The sequence below is a fragment of the Neomonachus schauinslandi genome, chromosome 5, assembly GCF_002201575.2.
Source record: "Neomonachus schauinslandi chromosome 5, ASM220157v2, whole genome shotgun sequence".
Lineage (NCBI taxonomy): Eukaryota > Metazoa > Chordata > Mammalia > Carnivora > Phocidae > Neomonachus > Neomonachus schauinslandi.
Genome location: NC_058407.1, coordinates 64,893,134 through 64,918,326, shown reverse-complemented (window position 1 = coordinate 64,918,326; position 25,193 = coordinate 64,893,134). Strand labels below are relative to the sequence as shown.

The 25,193-nt window shown below is 40.1% G+C and overlaps 2 protein-coding genes across 5 annotated transcripts in view; one reads left to right on the top strand and one right to left on the bottom strand.

The window, feature by feature from the left end:
• SENP1 (SUMO specific peptidase 1) overlaps positions 1-12,806 on the bottom strand; it is a 49,680-nt gene extending 36,874 nt beyond the window's left edge. Inside the window, exons 1-4 of the mRNA XM_021704789.1 lie at positions 12,711-12,806; positions 8,704-8,751; positions 7,140-7,270; positions 5,318-5,402 (exon numbers count right to left, since the gene is read on the bottom strand). Coding sequence (XP_021560464.1) covers positions 5,318-5,402; positions 7,140-7,270; positions 8,704-8,707 — 220 coding nt within the window. The 5' untranslated portion in view covers positions 8,708-8,751; positions 12,711-12,806. The remainder of the gene's footprint in view (positions 1-5,317; positions 5,403-7,139; positions 7,271-8,703; positions 8,752-12,710) is intronic.
• PFKM (phosphofructokinase, muscle) overlaps positions 12,067-25,193 on the top strand; it is a 46,412-nt gene continuing 33,285 nt past the window's right edge. For 2 of the 4 annotated variants that reach the window (XM_044915431.1, XM_021704784.1), the window contains exons 1-2: positions 14,062-14,143; positions 14,767-14,889. In XM_044915431.1, the coding sequence (XP_044771366.1) occupies positions 14,062-14,143; positions 14,767-14,889 (205 nt within the window). Of the gene's footprint in view, positions 12,105-12,898; positions 12,933-14,061; positions 14,144-14,766; positions 14,890-25,193 lie in introns of those variants that run through there. The other 2 variants (XM_021704788.1, XM_021704787.1) reach the window with 2 other exon arrangements.

The window sequence follows — 25,193 nt, the reverse complement described above, 5'->3', positions numbered from 1 at the left end:
TACTAACCTGAAAATTGATGAAGGAGCTGAATCCTGCCACAGCCATGTGCCTTATCTGCATCAATGTGACTCCGTGGTGTCCACCAAAAGTCAACATTTTACCCCAACTATATCTTGCAAGCACTCCCAGGCCTGGGCCTGAAAGAAGGTAGGCCAGACCAGTAAGAAAGCAGGTGGAGGGCCAAGGAGAATTGTAATTCAAATGAACAACAGTTATCGCTTAATAAGCAGCTGGTGTCACTTTCTTATTTTTAATTACCATGTTCACGACTCAGGGGCTCTCTCTAAGAGCAGAGATAACCTCATTGCTGCTTATTCTGGCTGGCTTATGGCAGGAATGACCCATCATATGCATCTGGTTCTGGTATGATAACCTTCGGTCACTTAATGTCATAATCATCAGACATATCAATACTCCCTCCAATGCTTGTTATTGCAATCAGACTAAGGATTATTTATTATTTGAATCTCCTGACTTGTGGCTTACAAACTGGGGTAAGAAAAGTCTCTTGAAATTTCAGCTAGGAATAGAATAATTTTTTTCCTTTTTTTTTTTTTTTTTTAAGTAGGCTCCACACCCAGCAAAGAGCCCAACACAGGGCTCGAACTCACGAGCCTGAGATCAAGACCTGAGCTGAGATCAAGTATTGGATGCTCAAACAACTGAGTCACCCAGGTACCCCAGGAATAGAATAATTTCTAAATCCACTTCTCCCTATCAGCAGGATCAAACAATTTAAAACAGCACCTTCAAAATAACTTCAGATGTCAGGTTATGGAACTCTGAGGAGCACCAGTGCAAAAATGAGAATGATAATTCTCTATTTCCTGAATTTTTGCCTAATGCTAACATCATTTTGAAGATCCTCTTTCAAAGCATATCACTACAGAACTCTGCACAATATTATGTTATTTAAAATATTTAATGTGGCTTTTGATACTGTATCCAAAAAATAGGGTAGCTGACAAAAATAAGTTTTGTACTGTGGGGTTTGTTTTTTGTGAGTTTTTTTTATCAAGATTATCAGGATTTAGGATAAATAAGACAAGGAAAAAAGCAGCATTCAGGGGTGGTATTAGTACCAGTTGATTCACCACTGAATGAACCTACTCTAATAATTAAATTTACTCTCAAAATTAACTATAACCTTGTACCTTTGCAATCAGTATCTATGCTTAGCATCTATTACTATTACTACTTTAAGGAGAGAAACATAAGGCTAATAAAAAAAAATGAGTAGCATTAAAGGACCAGAACATTTTAATCTTTAAATGCAAAGTAATAACAGTAGAAATCTGTCTCTTACGCTTCTTTGCTAAAATATGATCAGGGAATGATCTAACTAGAGATGTCTACTTGAGGAATGTCTACCAAAAATGCAAAATTATCCTGATAAGTGTGAAATTTGAGACCAAGGATAAGCCAAAGTAGCCTCCTCAATGGCATTTCACAAAGGCTTCAGCTTTTAAATGCAAGGGAAGAGCACAGGATCAGGCAGTCTGTTTAACCAGAACGAGGTGGTTCCATCCCCACTCAATGAAAGCAATCAGTAGTCTTCTATTGCTGATGTAATCAAGCAGAGCTAGAGAGGGACCCACATGGGGCTGCAGACACTCTTTTTAGTGATGGTTTAACCTGGTATTCTGTCATCATTAAGAAATCAGATTGCAGGGCGCCTGAGTGGCTCAGTTGGTTAAGCGACTGCCTTCGGCTCAGGTCATGATCCTGGAGTCCCAGGATCGAGTCCCGCATCGGGCTCCCTGCTCAGCGGGAAGTCTGCTTCTCCCTCTGACACTCCCCCATCTCATGCTCTCTCTGTCTCTATCTCATTCTCTCTCTCAAATAAATAAATAAAATCTTAAAAAAAAAAAATTATTAAGAAATCAGATTGCAAACGCCACAAATAAAGTAACTTACTACGTCTACATACGCACACACAAAACTATAAGGAAATACACCAAAAGTTTAATTTTGGTTGTGTTCCAATAATAGAATGATGGGTATTTTTCTACCTTTCTCTACAAATTTTCTACAAGGACAAGCAATACTTTTATGGACATAATGAAATAAACTTTATATTTTAAATAAAGTATGTCAGGCAATCACTTACAATGAAAGTAACCATCATCAGTTGCTCCTGTTAACTTTCAGATTTCATTATTATAAATAGCAGGATGCTTTAAATCATCTACTAAATGCCAGTATGGCAACCTAATTTAACATATTTTCCAAAGATAAGATGTTGATAATGATTCTAAGCAAGAGCAAAATCATTTCTTTTCATCTTAATCTACTTTTGTTTAGTGTTTAAAATGTTTTAATTTTCAATTGTGTTAATAAAAGCAAGAGGTCTTAAAGTCTGACCAGCAGTAAGTTACTAAAGTAAAAGAGTTGCATTTTCTCTGCTTTCTAAAAAAGTTTTTTTTAATAGTCTAATATTAAGTGGATTAAGAAGCAGATTTTTAAAAAACTTGATACAGAGAGGCAGATGCAGTAAAGCAGTAAATGGTAAGCTCCAGACCCTAGATTCTAAAGTTTGGGGCTTTCCCATGTTTGTTTTCACCTTGATGGAAAAGAGAATAGCAAGAGAGGAGACAAACACCAAGACAAAATGAGAAGACTAAGGCAGGTAAACTGGAGACCCCCATCTCGCCCAATCAAGCAATGAAGCTCAAGGTGACTGACTACAGAAATCAATGTGGGGATTATCGGAAAAGAAGACATACAAAGGAGAGAGCAGAGACAAAATTCCGCAGGACTTACAATCAATTGGAATGGGTGTGGCAAAGGAACGAAGTTAAGAAAAATACACAGTAAAAAGTAGATTTAAATTGAAGACTTTAAGAAAAAAGTATTGAAACCCTTGGCCTTCACAGATTTAAAATTTTGATTGTCAGAGAGCAACCCTGGAGGACTGTGACATGCCATACATTTGTTTGGTCAGGGATGAGATGAAATTTGGTAGAGGCACAAATCTGAATCCTCTGCTTCAGGCTGTAATTTAGAGAATGAATCTAATAGCTCAGCATCCCCATTTCAATATGGCTTTGTTATTCACTGTTGCTATTCGCTATTCATCATCATGTATACAGTAACTGTCATGAAGTAATTTTTTTTCCCTAAAAAATAGCCTTCAAATGAGAGACAAAACTTCAGTGTAACATTCTGATATAGGGATCAACTTATGGTATGATGACAAACATAGGAAAAATGTACCTCTCAAGAGTCATGCAATTGAGTAGAAAGCCAGAATCTGGTCAAATACCACCATAGTCAAGAACATGAAGATCTGAGATGATCTCGGATATATCCTTTATGAATATCAAAGGTGTAATGAAATTGAAAAGAAAAAAGGCTATATATACAAATGTTTTTAAGTCATATTATTTACAATAGCTAAAAATAGTAAGTGTGAAGAAGACCTAAACTATAGAGAAAATAATGAAGCAAATGAAGGAATGGGACCATTATCCTAAATCATAGTCCCCTAGGTCCCACTGCACTTCTGAATTTAAAATTTTTGGAATTTTAGAAAGATAACCTGGGATATACTATGTAACACTTCAAGGTATAATTTGAAGCTACACCCTGTAATCAAACATATTGATATATCTGCAGTGAAATATATAAATACTCATATTTACAGAAATAAATAGAAGAAAAAATATAAATAGCTTCATGTCAGTTCATGTGGGTTTTGCCAAGGAACGAATTCAGGTCGGGTCAGTCTGGATGCCAAATGAATTATGAAAAGAATTTCTGGTTTTCAGAGCTTTCTGGATTTTGGAATTGCACATAAAGCATTGTGAATGTGCATATCAGTTCCATGGATTATTAGAAATCAACAGAAAAAGGTAGACACCAAGAATAACATGTAAACAGATGGAAAAGTAAAAATTAAAATATTGGGCTAAAAAAGATCTGTATTGAATCATACAATGTATATCATGTATGTCCACATGGATAAGGCCACAGAGTTGAGTCGTTATGGTCAGCAGATTTTGAGTATAATTTTCTATATATAATTGTTTATTATTAAGCAATTCTTTTAAACTAAAAGTAAATATTCTATCCAATGGTAAATCAACAATATGAAATTATAAGCAAGCACAGCCTGAGTTCAAATGGAAATACTAATGATCTCATTTCATTATCCACTCAACTGTCCTTTCCCTAGGATTAATAATGAACTATCCAACTAGATGTCAGGCTCTCTGCTCATCGGAAAGGTCTTTCCAATAATAATGATGGCAGAGTTACTTTCTGAGCCAGTTAACTGATTTTCCTACACAAACTATGCACATACTTTGTGGAGACCATTTCCCATACCACAAGAGGAAATTCAGAGCCCAGGGTAAAGTACCACCCACCTAAATGACATTTAAATATAATATAAATCTAAAAGATCATCATACTAACGTCTTTTTAGGGGACGAGATCTCATCTTGCTGACAAAGAATCCTGAGGAAGCCAAATAACAACAATAATTATTATTTGCATTTCATATTTATTACCTCAATTTATCCTTATAAAAATCCTATGAGGGCAGGTTCAACAGTATTACTAATATTCCCATATTTGTGGGAAGGTAAGGAGACTGAAGCATTAGGAGTGATAAGACATGGGAAGGCACTATAATCTTCCTGGGTCGTACTGCCAGGAAGCTAATCAACAAAAACCTCTTAGCTTCCCCAAGACAGAGCCAGAAGATCACTGGAAGTCCTAACCTTAGGAAGGGGGCAGATGGAAAGTCGGGCAGGCCAGGGACTAGGAAGAGCCTAGAGAATGCTGACTTCTGCCATGGATCACAAGCTGAACAGGCAAGCCCTTGAATATGCAAGCATGGCTGTGGCAGGTGCTAGATAGAAACATGTAGTTAACAATTCCTGCCCTGATGGAGGGACAAGCTTGGGTAGAAATAATTTTTCAGGATTCATGGTTTCAAGCAGAATAGAAATAGGCTAACTCTGTGCTTTATATCAATCCAAAACAAATATCCTTTATATCATACACACAGATCTTAAAAAAAAAAAAAAAAAGTCAAAACCAAAGCTGTACTGCTTTTCACAATGACATAATGAACAAGTAAAAAAATAGATCCCCAAAAAACTTTTCCATTAAATATAAGTGGTTGAGACTAGGTCAGTAAAGTATTATAGTAACCTCCCCTCCCCCCCCCACACAGTGATGTTTTAGTGGAGAAAATACCATTTTGCTTTTGACAATGTTTTCGCTCTAGAGATGGTAAACACACACAATTTGCTAGGAAGAAATCTGAATGGTACAAATGCTGTGACTCCAAGTAATATGTCATACCTGAATAATAATTTGGATTATAAGCTGCACTTCTTGTAGAACATGTATAAGATCGGTCCAAATTTCCTTCCCTGGAAGGTAAAATCTAAACAAAGCAAAAGATTTTTCTTAAATCATATTTTTGACAATAAAATGGAATAAAAATTTATGTTTGGAAAAATGTATCATTAAACAAGGTTATGACATATTTCAGAATTCAGTATAACTATATTTTTATATATTATAAAGAAACTACATACTAATAAGAAAGGAAAACGCATAGGCAATCTGATGACTGAGGCTTCAAGGGGGAAAAATAGGCAAAGTATCTGTTATACAACTTAATTCAAAGGATACTCATTAAAAGGTAAATATGCACACAGTATATCCTGTTCTGAAAGCCAGTTGTATCATTTATCAAAGAGGGTGACAAATGAACCTGGTTTTGAATCTTTTGATAACTTCATACAGAAGTTCTTAATCAGGGGTGGGGCTGCAACCCAGTACTAATCTGGAAATGTGTGACTATATATTCAGTTTCCAAAAATGATTACTGGGGGCAGATGTTACACATATTTAGTGCCCAAGGGCCAAGAATGCTAAACATTCTGCTTTGCTTGGGAGAGATTCACATAGTAAAGAACTGTCTCATCCATATTAGTAATGGCTTTCCTACTGAGAAAGACTGCTTTATTAACAATGTTCCTCAAACCCTAATGTGCAAATAACCCAACTGGAGCTTTTTTTTTCTTTTTTTAAAAAATGTTTTAATTTCAGCATAGCTGACATACAATGTTACACTGGCTTCAGGTGTACAACATAGTGATCCAACTTTTCTATATGTTATGCTATCCTCACCACAAATGTAGCTACCATCTGTCACACTATATTCCCTATGCTGTGCCTTTTATTTCTGTGACTTATTCACTCCATAACTGGAAGCCTGTACCTCCCACTCACCTTCACCCACTTTGCTCCACCTCCCCTCCCCATAACCATCAGTTTGTTCTCTGTATTTACAGATCAAATTCTGTCATTTTGTTTTGTTTTTTAGATTCTACATATTAGTGAAATCGTATATTTGTCTTTCAGTCTTATTTCACTTAGCATAATACTCTCTAGGTCTATGCATACTGTCACAAATGGCAAGATCTCATCCTTTTTTATGGCTGCATGATATGTGTATACGTATACCACATCTTCCTTACCCATTCTTCTATCAGTGGACGTTTAGGTTGCTTCCATGTTTTGGCTATTGTAAATAATGCTGCAATAAACATAAGGGTGCATATGTCTTTTTGATTTAGTGTTTTCATTTTCTTTGGGTAAGTACCCAGGAGAAAAATTATTGGATCATGTAGTATTTCTATTTATCAGCTGGAAATTTTTAAAACTGTAGATTCTGATTCAGTAGGTCTGGGGTGAAGCCTGGGATTCTGCACTTCTAACAAACTCCCGGGGGATGCTGTTGATACTAGTCCTTTGAGAAATTACATTTTATAGCACAGGGAAATCTCAAAGCTTCTGTATATTTACATATTTCCCCATATTTAATGCTCAGCAATTTTAAGACACTAGTTTAAAAGAACACTGACCTGTGCTTTGGTAATTGTAATATGCACAGAAATAATAAGTTTTCTAAAAGATATTGTTCTCAAAAAACTCATACACAGCATAGTTCTTGTCTTAACTTTAATATATCAAAAAGAATTCAAAACATCAGAAATACTGATTCTAAAAAGTTTATATATGTTTATCCTTTTGAGTGTGGCATTTAAATTACATCAGATGAAAACTTAAGCCAAACGAATTCATTAACTAAGGGAAGAAAATTATTCCTAACCTGATGGTCAGAAAATGAAAGCTGGTCCTCTGGAAAGCCTGTTTGTGCCAGGAGATGGGTTTTGAATATGGAGTTGTGGTTCACTAAAGTTACTTCTCCAGCATCCATCCTCATCCTATCAGCAATATCATCTGAGGAAAGAATCCGAATTAATTCAGGTCACATAATTCTTCAATAACTACTTTCCTATGAACAAATCATTTCACCTAATAAAAATGATTCCCAAAGAACATCTCTATAGTCAAATAAAACCTCTCATTCAGAACTAACCATTGGCCAGAAATCTCAAAATGTCATTGTCAAAAAGAGGCCCACATGCAGAAATTGGCTCATTTGGAACTGACTGAGATCATCTATCTACCAAATAGTTCAAAACTTGTGCAAGTATAAAAAAAAAGCTTAACTCAAGGTTTTTTTTTAAAAAAATGAAATTTTCCCTAAGAAAAACTTTGAATGTTTCAACTATAGAAAAAAATTTAACTATTAAAAAAAAGGGAAAGAAATTTCACCATTCAGAAACAAACACTGTTAACAACTGTTTATTTCCTTTGTCTAACTCAAAAAGGTGCTTTTAAAATATAATGTACCTGAACTTTTTTCTGCAAAAAGTATCGTTTATTCATCTGGCTCTTAACAGGTATCACCTCAATTACTGTGATGCTATGGCAGAACCTTACTTTATAACCACCTTTGATAGAGGACGTATCACCACCTTTGAGACCTTTGTTAGTATAAAAGAGCTAGAATAGTAACAGATCAGAGTGACGGAATTCAGTGACTTACAGTGACATCAACAATTAGAGAAAAAGTGAAACAGATGACCAGGGGAGAGAGAAGGTAGACTAAGCAAAAGAAAAAAACAGAAGAGAGAAGACTAACATGACTTAAAAAGGAGCACATGGAATGTTATAAGATCTAACTGTATAAATAAATTGTTCAACCTATTCCTAACTGGCTACTAGTCCTGACCTTGTATTGATCCCCTTTATAGACATAAAGAACTATAAATAGTGGAAAATGTTGTAATCACAATTAATTCTCAATGCTACTAGCTAAACGAAATTTAAAATCTACCTTAATCAAATTATTTATCATACAGAAGTTAGTATAACACAGTACGAAAGAATAAGGACTCTGGAACCAGGCTGCCTGAGTTTAAATTCTGGCTCTACCAGTTAAAGTTGTTTCTTAACCTCTGTGCCTCAGTTTCCTTGTTGATATTAGGCACCCGTGTAAGGCAGTTGTAAAAAATGAAATGAATTAATATATTTTAAGTACTCAGAATAAGGCCTGGCACATAATAAATGTCTGCTAGTGTGTATCTGGCTTTTTCAATACAATGAATGAAAAATGCTTCCAAATGATGCTATAAACAATGTCTCAACCAAAAGAAAATTGTCATTATTACATAATTAGGTTGAGATCTCCTTTAAGATTATTATTAAGCACAAAGATGCAAATACTGAAAATGTTAAAAAACAAAAACAAAAACCATTCTTTCGATTCAACTGAACTAATCAGAGTAACTAAAAGGACTGAATTACTATTTCATAGTCAGACTTACCCATGTCAGGTCCTTTCACATCACTGACTTTAGCAAAGATACAAAGTCCTATAAAAGAAGACAGAAAACAGAAATGTTACATACTGAAACAGCTCCTTCATATAATTATAGAACAGGAAGCCACTCAAAGTGACATTTGTGTTCTTAGTAGAGAAAAATATAAGGTGGTAAGGAGAGATGACTTGATGGGAAGAGAATAGAAACTAAAACTAGTTGAGGCAATTCCAAACATTTCTGAACCCTGAGCTATATTAAACAGCAATTATGGACTACCCACAGAATCACAGACTATTACAGCAAGAAGTTGGTAGTGCCAACCCTTTGGAGATTAATTTGCATATGGTCATAAAGTTAGTCAGTGACTGCACTGAAATTACAACCAAGAAATCCATTGCTCTATTACCTCATGGTAAACCATTTTATAAACAAGTGATAGATCTTATGGTGGTACCATTAGACTTCTCTTCCATATGTTTTAGTCAGTGGCCAAATATAGCTACTGATATTCTAAGAACAATCAAGAAATACTTCCCAGTTGTACTAAAGTACTTTCTCTCCCGTTACAAACCAAAGCCCCTTTGCCTACACGAAATTATTTTCTCCTCCGATGTATCTAATTTTCCCAGAAAAAGGAATTTAAAAGCCTAACTGCTTGGAACTAGGTTAATAAACATATCCTTGGCACTCATGATTCTTGGCAGATCCAACAGGAGACTAGGGATGGTAACAGTCACACTTACTATATTCATAATATTATGACCATATTTCTAAAAAGATTGAGCACTTCATCAACTTTAGTTTATAATCAACTTTATCAATCCACTTTAGCAATATCAGGGCTTCAATCTACTAAGGAGACTGGATGATGCTATTAGGTACTCCTTATGGTCGCAATGAAGTGCACACACAAAGGAAGCCGGCTTGAGCTTTTCCTGGCATACCTACAGACTAAGCGGAGTAATCATCTGATCACCCAGTCTTGCTGGGGAGGATTCCCAAATAACTTAAGCCTTATATTTAGGCTTTGAGTATGTTTCCAAATGCTCAACTTAACAAAAAGCTGCTATTTGGAAATTCTCCAGGTTATTCTTTCCCCTTCTTCCTTTTTAAATAAAGAAATTCCCTGGGTTCCACGTTAAGGGAAAAAATCCTATCAACCAATAAACTAGCAGTGGCTTTTTCACATTTCACTTTTTTAGGCTATCTCATTAAATGTCATCACTAGCCTTTTTTGTTGATTTAAGGAGAATGCCAATTTAAAAGCTTGGTGCCCAGTAGAACAATCCCATGTTGCTTCCTTTGCATTGCTAAGATAGATGTAAAGAGGGAATCAAGAAATCAAAGAATTTTAGAGACTATGTCCAGAAAGGTTAAGTGACTTGCCTGAAATCACATAGATGGGGCAAAGGGAAGATAAAAATCCAGGGTATCCTAACTCCCAAGCAAATGTGCTTTCAACAACCACCACAAAACATGGTATCCTTTAACATATCTTCATTCAAAGATTCATACACTTTGGCAAGATAAAATTCATCTCTTGGGGATGGTCCTGGGGGATCCACAGTTTCATAATTTTAATAATTAAAGCCCCACATTGACATTTTAATACAAATACATTCAGCTTCTTCAGGTGCTTATGTTACTTTCTTTTTGCCATTTATGCGCATTTACATTAGAAGTAGAGATATTTTACTCCAAGATTCAACATGAAATGCTGGATCTGGAAACTTTGATGCCACCAAATTCTTGCAAGCCTAAGAATTTTTTCCTTTTAAGAAAAGTATTCTAGGGGCGCCTGGGTGGCTCAGTTGGTAAGCAACTGCCTTCAGCTCAGGTCATGATCCTGGAGTCCGGGGACTGAATCCCATATCAGGGCTCCCTGCTCAGCAGGGGGTCTGCTTCTCCCTCTTACCCTCCCCCCTCTCATGCTCTCTCTCTCATTCTTTCTCTCAAATAAATAAAAATCTTTATTAAAAAAAGAAAGAAAAGTATTCCAATAACATTTCCTAGTTCACACTGGTCATCAATTTACTAAAAGAACATAAGCTGTTACAGGTATTCAGGTGAAGTCAAGTTAATAGCTGAACACAAAAGTAACAGGAGATCTGAAAGAAAAAAAAAAAGATGGCAAAGTCTTGACAGTAACAGAATGTAACAAGTAGAACAAAACATGTATAAGCTTACATGCAAAGAGGTGGTTATAAAAGAGAATGTTTACAGTTACCATGAAGTTACTAGAAAGTATATACCGAGGAGAGGCAATTAGCTTTATCCAGGACCAAATGTGGTTAGAATAATTTTCGATATGAGAAGGGTGTGGAAGTGATCGTGTGAATCCTCCTACTCTGAACTCATATAAAAATATATATCATATATATGATACAGTTTGCAGTATATCATCACGTATTTGTTTTTGTTTCTCATACTTTTACATGTAATCTTTCCCAATTAGACTCTTAACACCTTAACACTCTAACACCGTAAAACACTAAGCATTCAACTTCTTTAGTACACAAACATTTACTGTGCACCAATTACATACGGGGTACTAAGGATACAAAGATGAGTAACAACTGGTCCCTGCTGCTGAAACGCTGTCTACTGGGGGAAACCAGATCCATCAACAGATACTTATAGCAAGAAATAAAGCTGGTGCATTGGCAGGAGGCGTGGGAGTCAGGTAAAGGAAAGGAAAGACTTTCAAAGCAGTAGTCAAGAGTTACATCACCTTAGCCTGAAGTGGCAGAACCTGTTTTTAAATCCATTTGCTCGCTCCAGATTTAACTCATCAGATGGGTGACATGATGAAGACCAGGTTTGCAGTCGGGATAATTAATTGGAATCAGGCAAAAATGAATGAGACTTCTCAAAATAAAAACGAAATGAGGCTTCCAAAATTGGGACTAAAGGGAAAACAGGGGATCTCTAACTGGAAGAAGGTTGAGGGCTCATGCTTACGAGATGCTTAAGGCTTCACTGCAACTCTAATTTCAAATTCAGTGTAATCTATCTTTCAACACGAGTGCTTAACACAAATTATCTCTACAAAGGATAAAGATTCAGGAGATGATGTGATCTACTCCATTCAGAATATCCGATTAGAACAAAGACCCTAAGTAACATCGGTGGTAGCCTATATAAGGCTTTATATAAACTTCACAAGCATCACCACCACCCCAAATAAGTGTACCAAATGTGAAGTGAAATGACCTTAATAAGGCTGACTTGAAAGTGATAAAGGAGTAAGTTATTGCCAACAAGATAGTGAACACACTGCAGAGGCACCGATAAACAGAAATCACCAAGCTCAAGAGAAGCCGGGCATGTATCCAGAGAGACCACGTTAGGGAACAACCAAGAAAGAGACGGTTCAAGGGAATGACCAGGAGGCGATGAGCCAGGTAAGCAAACCGTGGCAGTTTAAGGGGATTTTCATAACCTGGGCAGAAGGGTCCAGCCGTTTCTCTCTGGTGGTGGCACTAGCGTTTTCACAGCTCAGGGAGATACCACAGAGTAAAAGAGTTGGAGAAATGTTTACGTGAGACGCAGAAGTAGTCGAGAAATACCATTCAGATCTCAAGGAAGTCGGGAGGTGAAGCAGGTGTAACAGAAAGCTGAGCTTCCCGGCTTTCCCTTGAGAGAAGACCCTGCCCGGGCGGGAAAGCCCCGAAATCCCAACCGGCCTTTTCCCCACAAGTAGGGCTGGCCGCTGAGACGGGACCCGTGGTAACGGCAGGGAGACGGCCTCTCCCCGGCCCAGGAGAAAGGGGCCTGAAGGACCGGCCTCGGGAAGCCTAACTAACGGCCGCCGGCCAGATCGCGGCCGGTGGATAGCAGGGGGGAGGGGAGGTGGTCCCAGGGGGCGGGGCAGAGGGAAAAGCGCCGTCCCCACAGCCCTCCCCGCTTCCGCCCAGCCCAGCCCAGGCTGCTGGGCCCGGACCGGCACTGCCTCCCGGCCCAGGCTCCCTCCATCCTCACCCCTCCCCCAGCTTCCCGCCGCCACTCACCGAACCGGAACCGGCTGCTATGCGAAGGGGTTTCCGGCCGGGCGCGGAACGCAAAACCCGGGAACCGCCGCGAACCGGAACAGCCTCCACAACACCGGAAGAGCCGCCCGGTGGCTGCGGAGGGGGGGTGGGGTGGAGCGGGAGGTCAAAGAGCAGAGATGAGGACCCGGGGAACGCCTGCGCAGTGTGGCTAGGCCTGAGAAGCCCAGGGACCATCTAAGGGTGAAGTCATCGTTTCCCTGTTCCCCTTTCAGTTTGGGGTTTCTCTCGTTCCCGTTCTCGTTCTCGGATTACTGTTAGTGTACCGGTCGTCCTTCGCTTTTTTCTGTTCCCTCGATCCCCTTGCACGCCGTCTTCTGGTTCCGCTCGGCGATTTTTGCTTTCGCTCTGGTTTCCATGGCAGCTTTTCGCTGTGGCCCTCCCTCGGCTGGCGGGAACTTGTGGCCACCTTGACAGATGCAGACCTGAGAGCTGAGTCGAGCTCTGTTTCGTGTATTATTGAGAATCACGGAACGTTGCTGGTTGTAGTGGTTGTGGGAAAGATTTTAGTCCTAACAGTTTCAGGGAAGTGAAGTCATTTCCCAAAGTTATAAAGTGCATGGCAGATCTGGGACTTGGAAACAAGTTTCTTAACTTGCAGTCCTGTATTCTTTGCATCACATCATGCTTGATTGGCCATTTGGAAAAAGAAAAAAAAAAAAAGCATCTTAGGATGAGCTTAGGTTAGACTCCGGAAACATGTAGAACCTTCCAGACTCTGGAGGAGTTTGAAACATGGGCAGAGGTGTGAGGAAAGTTATTGGGGGTCCACCAGAGATGTACTTTTCTGAGTAAAGATAGAAAAGGACCCAGGTGTCGGCCCTCTGAAGAACTAAATGGCCCTGGTGGTGTTCCTGTGACTGAATGGATTAACGTGTAATCTGTGCCCTACTTTTAAAAAGAAAATAATGAGAAGAAATACGTTTGTTCATTCAGACTTTTTGCCAAGTCCTTCAGCTTGGCCTCTGGACCCAGGCCCTCTCTAGAAGTCTTGGAGGAAATGCTTCTGAGTAGGCCCTCCAGACCTCAGAAGTCTGAGCTCAGACTTAAAGAAGGGGAGCCTCTGGAGGCCCCAGCCTTTTACCTACTCTGAGGTAAAAAGGAGAATACTTGCTGAATTCAGGAGATCTTGTCCTGTCAAATACATAAAAGTAGATCATTTGTATCCCTTCATATACTTATATTTTATATTGTCATGTCCTAAGGCCTTTAGTATTGGGCGTACCTGATCCATGTCTGTTTTGTCCAACCTAATCATTCCACAGATCTGTTCAAATGGATTAAACTCCATCTCTATTTCTAGGAGACAGCCATGCGTAAAGAGGAATTTCATCTGAAATTTTTCATGTGCGTGATTCAATCTCACGGGGTAGTCAGGCCTCCCCAGCGCACAGGTACCATTGTCTCCTGACCCGACTCCAGTGACAGATGGGTTCTCTTGCAGGGAGTTTCAGTATGGGATGTGAAACTTACTAGTCTGAATGTAGGTGTTAGGGGCCAACTGACTTTATTCCATCCCCAATATAGTAAAATATTTGTCTCTGAGTCATGTCTCTTCCTGGTACAAGTATCAGGTGAGATTTTGGTCTCATGTGTGGGAATAGGCCCAGGCAGATACGAAGGACAGACCAGGGAGTTGAGGAAGGACAAGATTTATAGCACATGACCTGGTAGTTGATTTCTCTGTGCTTTGTGAATCCCTTTCTGGGCTCATCTGTCCGAGTCCTTGTTATGACTGTAATTGACACTAAAACCTGTAAGATAGAGTCCCAGAGAGAAATGACTTTCTATTCTACCACAGTCTCAAAGTGGCTAGTTACATGTTCTGCTTGGAATAGAACCTTTTTTTTAGGGTAAGATAGTTGTTGAGAAAAGTCATGACTTCTCTAATTTTTCACTGGATTATGGGGGGAAAGGCCCTGGACAGCTAAGAGTTACAGAGGAAATGAAAGAGAATAAGTAGCACTCCTTTCCCTGAATCCCATCTTGAGGGTAACCTAGAGATATTGCTTCTCAGCTGGGGAAGCTTCAACTTCCAGCATGCTCATACAAAAGCCACCACCTGAGATAGACAACCTGAAGTCTCTACCTGCTATGGATGATCCAGGCACCATGGAAGGCATACCTATTTTGAAAAATGGTGAGGCATGTGGTTAAACAAGGGGGTGGGGAGAGGTGGAAAGGAGTATTGGGAAATGAAGTTTATGCATACATTATAAATTAGGATACAACTACGAAATTTGAATTAAGACAGGGAGAAAATGTGTGTGTGTGGTGGGGGAGACATTGAGAGTAAGTAGATCATCTGGGAAACTACAAAGAGGGACAGTACTGTCTATGAAGAACAGCTTGATTTAATCAATAGTGATTCAGTTGGCTTCCTCATGCCTATAAGGCACTAATCTAGTTTATCCTATTTTTTTAAATGCTGAGTTTTTTTTAAATTTTATTTATTTGAGAGAGAGAGAGTGAGAGAGAGAAAGAGCACAAGAGGGGGTAGGGTCAGAGGGAGAAGCAGACTCCCCGCTGAGCAGGGAGCCCAATGCGGGACTCGATCCCGGGACTCCAGGATCATGACCTGAGCCGAAGGCAGTCGCTTAACCAACTGAGCCACCCAGGCACCCTAGTTTATCCTATTATCAACAACCTGGATATGTAAAAATATGAAACTCAAAAAATGGGTCACATAAAGGAGCTTTATATTACAAAGTGATTCTAAATATTGTAAAAAATATTCATCTTAGGGATCCATTTAATAACAAATTTATATATAAGTAGCATTTAACTCATAAACAATTTATATGAAATGTCAGAAACATCTCTGTTTCCTCTCAACTGAAATACATCTATATTGGAGTCAGTTCACTGCAAACATTTATTGAGTTCCCACCATGTGCCCAATAATATACTGGAAATAATAGAGACGTTGTAAAAATTATGTATAAAGACATAACCTTGTCATTCTTCTAATAGTTTACAGAAAATGATTTATTGAGTCCAACTTATGTTTGAGGAAGAACTTCAAGTTTAAAGTGGTCTTCCTCAAGACGTTAACAAGTTCATTGGAGTAATCAGTCTCAGGACCTGTGAAATATATAGCAGTACTTACTCAATTTTTTCTTTTTTTAAAGATTTTATTTTTATTTATTTGAGAGAGATAGCACAAGCAAGAGGGAGGACAGAGGGAGAGGGAGAAGCAGACTCCCCCTGAGCAGGGAGCCCCAAGTGGAGTCCTGGGATCATGACTAGAGCCAAAGGCAGACGCTTAACTGACTGAGCCACCCAGGTGCCCCTCAATAATTTTTTTGAACCATTACTATTCAAAGTCATTGCACTGGGCTCAATAGATGAGAGAATGAGCTAGACACTTTCCCTTTCTCCCAGGAGCCTGTGATCAAGAAGGGAGATACCATGAGACAGCGTGTAAGCGAAGAGCTTGATAACTTTGGTTCAAAATGTTGAATTTCCAAAGAGGATGCCATAGAGATGTAGGGAAGGGAGGGAGCAGTGGACTGCTTAGGCAGAGTTTCCCTCTGGCAGGGCACTATGCAGGCAGGCACCATGGCTAAGTCCTACGCTTTGAAATGCACAAACTATAACTTAATTCAGTCTCATTTTAGTGAACCTAGAGTTAACCATACTCACAGGAAAATGGTTTATACACAAGGATACGAACTTATTAAGATGTTGGAGCAACGTATGTCTGTATATGACAACTGTGCATGGTCTGTGTCCCTTTTATCAGACCTGCTTTGCCCATTCATAAATAGCTGCTAGGTACAAGAAGTAAGTCCAGCTGGTGGCCCTGTCCTCCATTTCCTTGACTTTGTATAGATTATTTCTTATTTGCCTTTATCTTCCCTGCTTTTCCCTTTCTCATTTTGCTCTATACCTAAAACTCAGGTCACCGCAGACCCCCTTAGCTCTGATGATCCATTTGGAGCTGCTTCTGTGGTTTGAACTCAGCATTATCCCACAAACAAAATTCTGATGTTAACTTGTGCCTTTAAACACTGAGGCCTCAGGTGAGAGCTACAGTGAACCCTTCCAGCTTTCTCCCTAGAGATGGAGAATCAAATGTCTTCCCAATTAGCCCCAATGGGACCTCTGTTCCTTCTTTTCTGACTCTCTCCCTGCCTGCTTTCTATCGTCTTTCCTTCCTTTTTTCCTTCCTCCTTTTCTTCCTTCCTCCCTACCTCCCTCCTTTTTATTCCTTCCCAGAAAATTGATTGAACACATACTATGTCAGGCACTGTAGTTGGCAGTGGGAATAGACTAGCAAACAAAACAGGTACATTGCCTACTCTCATCAAGTTTATAGTTCTCTGGGAGTAAGACAGCAATCACATCATCACACACAGATCATTAGAATGATGCTAGTACAGTGAAAATAATACCACATAATCAGAGTGTAATAACAGTGTACCTAATCTGGCCTGAGAAGTTGGAAAAACACTTTCCAAGGAAGACCCGAAAGATGCGTATGCCTTAGCCAGGAAAAGGGGAAAGAAGAGCTTTTTGGAAAAAGGGACTGTAGGATCTGAATTAAGAAGGAGTTTGGCTCATTGGAGGAGGCCAGCACAACTTGGGTGAGAGAAGAGTAGCTGGAGATTGAACTGTAAAGATAGTATAAGAGCCAAATCATGCTGGGCCTTCTAGGTCTTCCCACTCCCCAGCTGTGGGAACTCACTGAAGAGTGACAGGATCTGGCTCCTGGGTTGAGGATGACTTGGAGGCGGCAGGAGCGGTTGTGCACTCTGGTGAAATGGGAAATGCCACCACCTGGCTCCTCTCCACCTAGGGCCTAAGCAAGGAAGTCATGCCATCAAACAGCATGGTTGGCAGAGGTGAGCCAAGAGATACCAATGCCACAGCACCCCAAAACCCTGGCCTGATGTCCCCCCGCTGCTGTCAGCCTGAAGAATTCATAGGGACTCCACATGAGGCTGTTTGTGGACAAGCTGAGCTCTAATCCTAATGGGAAATGGAGTACATTTTGTTTCTAATATCACACTTGGCAGGGAAGCAGTTGCTGTTAACTATCTTCTCTGACTCCCGCTAAGAGCAGCTTAGAATAGACCAGCCCTGCTTGTACTGTGACGAGGTAGGCCCCGAGTGTGTGTGTGTGTGTGTGTGTGTTTCTGGCCTATGGAGGATCAGTTCCCAACAGAAGGAAGCCATTCGGTCCTGCACTGGGACACAGCAAAGGAGTGAGTCATGTAGGCCCCTAACCTTTGCAAGGAAAGGTGGTTAGAATTCCTGGAGAGCTGAGAACGTGCGACAACGACCTCCAGCACAAAGGCTCAGGGGCAATAGTAGCTTTGTGGGCCAGGCTCTGACCCAGCAGATCCAGGCGCCCACTAGACCCAGAACCTCTCCTCTGCACACACCTCTCCTGGCCACTGATGGACAACTGGCCTTGGCAACCCAGGACTCCTGAGATGACTATTTACCAGGCTGCAAATGAGGGAGTGTACCAGGACAGTAGTGTAACCCCCATCTGCCCCCTGTGTTACCACTTATCCCTGGAGGCGTAAGACCTTACTACCATATTCCTTCCTTCATTTAGATGATCTGTCACCAGAATTGCCCAGTTCCCAGCACTGTTCTCTTCGTTTGACAGTAGGACTGTCAAAACCACTCACGTCCTGGTTTATGCAGACCAGGATGCAACATTTCTTCAACACTGAATGCAACTGATACATGGAGGTGATTGCTCCCCACAGCCCAAGTTTCTTCCAAGTAGGTGTACTTGTTTTCTGCATTAGAGACAAGGTTTTCCATATATAGATGCCATGTTATAAGTGACCCGAGAGCCTGTACTCTTGTTGAAGGAAAATCAGTGGGAGTTCTGCCTCTGTAAAGATTGTCTTAATCTCAACCTAGTTGCCATTCAACATTGATCTCCTGGTCCCAGCCTTCTAGGACAAGCTCCAGAGAATTCGAGTTTTCATAAAGCTGAAACTCTCAGGGCGCTTCAACTGTCAACTGAATGGGGAAGATCATTGAGTAAGAAAATAGTCTTACAGATGCTCTTCTTTCAATCAAATATGCAAGGATACCAGTAGACCTCTGGAACACTTTTTTCATCTTCCACTGACTAATAGAGATAATCTTATGCATCCCCTTTGACCATCCTAGTCTGGGTGGTCCCCTATCAAACTGCCTCTCAGTCAACCCAGGGAAATGTATTTAAGAGACTAAAGGTATAGTCGTTGGATTATGGACTTACTAACCAGCTAACCCTTTCACATTATGCTTGATGAGGTGTTAGCTGATCTGAAATGGAAGACTCCCAGATTGTCTTACATAATTATTGTCTTCTCTGTTCTGATATCCCCCAAAGCTTACTTCTTTAAGGAAAGAAAATGTTTATCTGGTCCAAACTTGAGACTACATACCTCAGCTGAAGAGTTTGTTTTCCTCTGACCCACTCAAGCCTTGAAGGTGGCACCTTCAACCTATAGTAGGGGTCATCTTGTTACCTGTTACCTCTCTTGAGCCAGTTTTCCCAAGAACTTGATCCTAATGGGTGAAAATAGGAGCCATCCAAGCCTTCCAAGCATGCTGATTTATTTTTCAAGTGATGGTGGTCTTGGACCTCTACAACTTGCAACAATCATTCCCCAACTTTATTGTGCATCAAAATCACCTGGAGGGCTTGTTAAATCACGTAGTTGAGCCCCCACCCCCAGAGTTTCTGATTTAGTAGGTTCCAGGTAGGACCCAAGAATTTGCATTTCTGACAAGCATCCAGGTGATGCTGACTCTGCTAGACTGGAACTGAGAACCATTGTCTTAAGCTTTATGTCAGAATCATTAATATTAATGGCTAGTGGAGGCTGTTCTGTCTCCAGGGGTCATCCTATCCCAGCCAGAGCTAAAGATGACTCTCCAATGCAGACAGTGGTTTTATGCCCATGTCTAGGGTCTGTCCTTATGGAGCTTCTATTGGAGGAAAACAGATTATATTCAGATAATGACCAGGTGAGATCCAGGAGTTGTGTAGAAGTGAGAGGACCAGATAGATATTTGTTTCAACTCAGAAGTTCATACCTAATTGCTGTATGTGTTTCACACCAACCCACCAAGTCATTGTAGCCCATTTATAATTCTGATTCTAGCCCAGAGGAAATCTTGGTGACCCTCCTTTGTGACACTCCTACCTTGTTCCTGCCTCAGGACCTTTGCATTTGCTATTCTCCCTATCTGAAAGCTCTCCTTCAAAAGGGTAGCTTGGTTTTCTCTCCCATTTATTCAAACCTCCTCCTAGAATGTCATCTCAGCAAGGTTTTTCCAGTCCACCCTATTTAAGATAGCACCTTTATCACTCTGCTTCTTTGCTCTGCTTTATTTTTCTTCAAACACTTATCACTATTTGACTAATTTATTTTTTTAAGATTTTATTTATTTGAGAGAGAGAGCAAGAGAGAGTACGAGTGGGGCAGCACGAGCAGGGGAGGGACAGAGAAGCAGGCTGTGATAATGCCAGGCTCAATCCCTGGGATCATGACCTGAGCCCAAGGCAGACGCTTACTGACTGAGCCACCCAAGCACCCCTTGACTAATTTGTTTAATATCTGCTTTCCTCACTAGAGTGTAAGCTCCATGTAAGCTCCATTTTTTTTTCCAACCTGGATCCCCTTGAGTCTAGAACAGTGCCTAACATGTAATAGGTGCTCTGTATTTGTTGGCTGAATATGTGAAACCTATAGTATGCTATTTCCTATTCTCTTGGGTTAGAGTCACACCTGGATGACTGCCATGCCTATTTCTCATTTCTAAATGTCCTGGGACACTATTACTAGCATCATTAATATGATCTTCATCATCTCATCACAGTGGACTAAATATAGATCTGTACCCATTCCATAGTCATGACACTGTCCTTGTAGTAATGAATGGGCTCATGAGTATGGCATACATCATCCTCTTTATTGTCCCCCATTTGTGACAGGCTTAGGTAATCACTGTTAAAGAGATCTTCTGTCTTCATGAACTATTCAGCTTCCTGGCAATAATGTCTAGCTTTTTCCTGGTTTGGAAGGTATTGTTCAAAGCTTTCTGTATCTTCATTTATCTATCCACTACTTAAAAGGGCTAATGGCCAGAGCATTATGAACCAGGTACTTTAGAAAACCTCAACTGGTTTGCTGAAGTGCTCTTCCTATCTAGCTGCTACAGAATTATCTTTAAACATCTTCTGACACTTCTCTCCTCCAGAATACCTTCTTTTATAATAACTATAATTTTTGCATTTATTCTTTGCCTGGACTGCATGCCAACACCTTAATAGCTAACTGATATCTGGAGAGCTCTAGGAAGTGCAAGAGAACCTTCTAAATACCTTCCTGTACTCTGAGATCAATATAAAGAATATGCCTTTCATCATTTGGTAGCAGGGCATGACATATAAGGTGAGATATCATTTGGTTTTTCTCTGTGCATATTAGCTTTTCCTGACATGCTGAAAACAGGAAGACCACCACCAGAGAGTATAAGATAGAAGAAATAGTGGATTTTAACCACATGGCCTTCTCAGTCTAGATGACCTTCTTCTTTTGGGTTCAGTCCTTTTTCTCCCCTCACTCTCTGCCAAGTCCCCTAAATCCTGAATTTTAGTGACCAACCTCAACAACTGAATAAAGCTGATTATATTTTGGACAAAGTTTTAGATTTCCAGCAATACCCTAGCTAATTCCCATACTTAAATCATTAGAATGGGCATAAGCCCCCTTGAGAAGCCTCTCAGAGGGCCCCAAGTTCTTTTTCGGTACAAACTCAGGACATTTCAGGTTTCTCCTTTGGAGGAAGGTCCAGGGTATCCTTTTACAGCCCCATTAAACCATACCAGCAATGAAAATGATCTTAGAATAAGTTCAAATTCAGCTGCTGGCTTAGTTTCGTTACCTGGAGAATGTGTTGGCATCATTTCTTGTTTGACTGTCTAACTTGCTGCTTTGCTCTTATGATTCCTGGTCCTTAATTCTGCTAAGCTGTGTGATTTACTCCTGACACTTTTCTTAGGCACCCTACCTTGTATGGCAATGTTTAGACCCCTTCCTCAACCTTTCTTGCATAGTCACCATACTGTGTTTACATGTAGGCTTCATGCACCAACAGCCTGCCCTGAGGAATGCTTCTCAGCCTCCCCCATTAGAGGAATGAGGGTTGAACATATGTCATATTTCCTAGAATTGCCCAGATCTCAAACATTCTCTCCCATCATCAATTTACCATCAAATTATGCATCCAAATTTTGATATGTAAGATAAATCAACCATAGCTAGCTAAAATGACTTTTCTAAGTTGTTGAGGTTCCTTAGAAACTGTATTTGAAATTTAAAAGTTGGTTGATAAACAGAAAATTAGGAAAAAGTGAAATGTATGGTCTTGGAGTTTAGGATTAAAATGAAAAAATTCATTTTTAATTTTTTTAAAAGATTTTATTTATTTATTTATTTATTTATTTTTAAAGATTTTATTTATTTATTTGAGATAGAGAGAATGAGAGAGAGAGAGCACATGAGAGGGGGGAGGGTCAGAGGCAGAAGCAGGCTCCCTGCCGAGCAGGGAGCCCCGATGCAGGACTCGATCCAGGGACTCCAGGATCATGACCTGAGCCGAAGGCAGTCGCTTAACCAACTGAGCCACCCAGGCGCCCAAAAGATTTTATTTATTTGACAGAAAGAGACACAGCGAGAGCAGGGGGAGTGGGAGAGGGAGAAGCAGGCTTCCCGCTGAGCAGGGAGCCTGATGTGGGACTGGATCCCAGGACCCTGGGATCATGACCTGAGCCGAAGGCAGATGCTTAACAACTGAGCCACCCAGGCACCCCAAGAAAATTCATTTTTAAAGAGCTAATCACTGTTTTCATCATATCATCCATCTCTCTAATACTGAAATATTTGTATCCATTGGTGTCTTATTCTGGAATGGTCCAAATAAACACCACCAAATTCTTATTATCCAGGTTCCATTTTTTTTTTTTTTACTCCATTTACCCTCAGCTAACATATTCATGTCGTAAGAAATTGGTACATTATAATTGTTGGGGTATTGATTTCTTCAATTTTATCCCAGGTCCAGTGAAATACAAACTTCCTGTGAACCTTTATTAGTCCCTCTAGATTTTAAACTCCATGAGAGTTTATTATAACTCAGCACCTGGTACAGTGGCTGGCACATAATGAATCTTCAATAAGTAGTTGTTGAATGTATGAATTAATAATGAATACGGATTTCTCAAGATTCTTATTGGGAAGATGTTTCCATCTTTTCTTAATATGATGTGTTTCTTCCATCAGCTATCTCTACTTCGTGTTAGTTTTTACTAGTTTAATTCTCAGAAAATAACATCTTCAAGTTTGGAGATTGCATTAAGATAACCACAAGCAAGGCCTAAGTACTTCTGAGAAAATTCTTTTCTAGGACTCCCACCACCAACTGACCTGGAGGTTCCCTAGGTGCCTTTTGAGATGGTATTTCCTTGATTTGTGCTTGTATAGTTTTCCAGGAACTCCTGGGAATGATTGATGCCTGGACAGAAAAAGGAATCTAAAGGATCAAGTGTCTTTGGATAAGGCTATGAGTAACAGTGACATTTCCTTGCTTTCACCTAACTAACGTAGACTAATGAATGCAATAATTCATTAAGAACACTTTCAATGAAGACTTAAAAGTTGGTTTTGGGTTGGGGCCCCTGGCTGGCTCAGTTGGTAGAGCATATGACTCTTGATCTTGGGGTTGTAAGTTTGAGCCCCACATTGGGTATAGAGATTACTTAAAAATAAAATCTTAAAGATTTTTTTTATTTATTTATTTGAGAGAGAGAATGACAGAGAGAGCATGAGAGGGGAAAGGGTCAGAGGGAGAAACCGACTCCCTGCTGAGCAGGGAGCCCAATGCGGGACTTGATCCTGGAACTCCAGGATCATGACCTGAGCCGAAGGCAGTCGCTTAACCAACTGAACCATCCAGGCACCCAAAAATAAAATCTTAAAAAAAAAAAAAAAAGAGTTGGTATTGGGTAGAAGTGGTAAGGAATGGATTGCCTCTCAGATTTCAACCTTTATGTTGGAGTTAGAAACTCTAGAATGTTGTGGAAAGCTTTTCTAACTTTTCCTTTTCCAAAACTTTTTCACATCTTTATTGAGATATAATTCACATATCATAAAATTCACCCATTTGAAGTGTATAATTTGAACTTTGGCATTCCAAACTGATTCCTCATAAGTAGCTTACAAGTCACTGCTCCATCCTAGCAATAAGTAAAAGTAAAAAGACTGAAAAATGAACAGTTCTTCTTGGATCCATAAGAAAGGGGGAGGACACAGGACAGACTGCTAGCCCCAAAGTTGGAGAGACAGACAGGCAAGTACAATTCATCACGGCTTACTAGAGCAGAGACCCATGAGTGGAAACCTTTGTGGAACGAGTGATGGGGTAGGAAAACCTGAATTGTAATTAACAAATTTCTGGAGGCTCAGTGTAGACAATTCTGAGCGTTAAAAAGTGCAGGGGGACCCAGTCAAAGGGAGTCCCCACACTATTGTGAGATTTACTTTCAGGAGCTCAACCAGATTCTCATAGTAAATATCAGAGAAAAACCCCTGAGGCTTCCCACAGCCAGAGAAGAAAAGGAACCATTTGAAATACACCAGAACAAGAGTGCCTGGGTGGCTCAGTCCTTAAGCGTCTGCCTTCGGCTCAGGTCATGATCTCAGGGTCCTGGGATCAAGCCCCGCATCAGGCTCCCTGCTTGGTGGGAAGCCTGCTTCTCCGTCTCCCACTCTCCCTGCTTGTGTTCCCTCTCTCGCTGTGTCTCTCTCTGTCAAATAAATAAATAAAATTAAAAAAAAAAAGAAATACACCAGAGCATTCTTTTTCTGGTTAACAAGCCTCGCCTTCAGAGGAAACTAATTAACCAGGGCCTAATTTACTGGGGTATTATCAGAGCCTAACCTACCTGAGGGAGAGAAATACCCAGCTCCAGCCCACTCGCCATTCTGACCCTGGGAGAAGAACCTGAGAAATGCTTGTGGAGTTCACAGCCTAGGGGCTGGAATCTAATCATAAGACTATAGAAAGCTTCCTCTCCTCCCCACATCTTACCACCATATTACTAAAGGCCTATTTACGGCAATTCCTTTTACCCATTCCACTATGTCTGGCTATCAAGAAAAAATTACAAGGCATATAAAGGGGCAAAAAACACAATTTGAAGAGACAGAGCAAACATCAGAACCCAACATGGCAGGGCATTAGCGGACTAGGGATTTTAAACACCTGTGAATAATGTGCTAAGGACTCTAATGAATAAAATAGCATGAAAAACAGAGGAGCAATGTAAGCAGACAGATGGAAATCCTAAGAAAGAGCCAAAAAGAAATGCCAGAGATAGATAGATAGATAGATAGATAGATAGATAGATAGATAGATAGA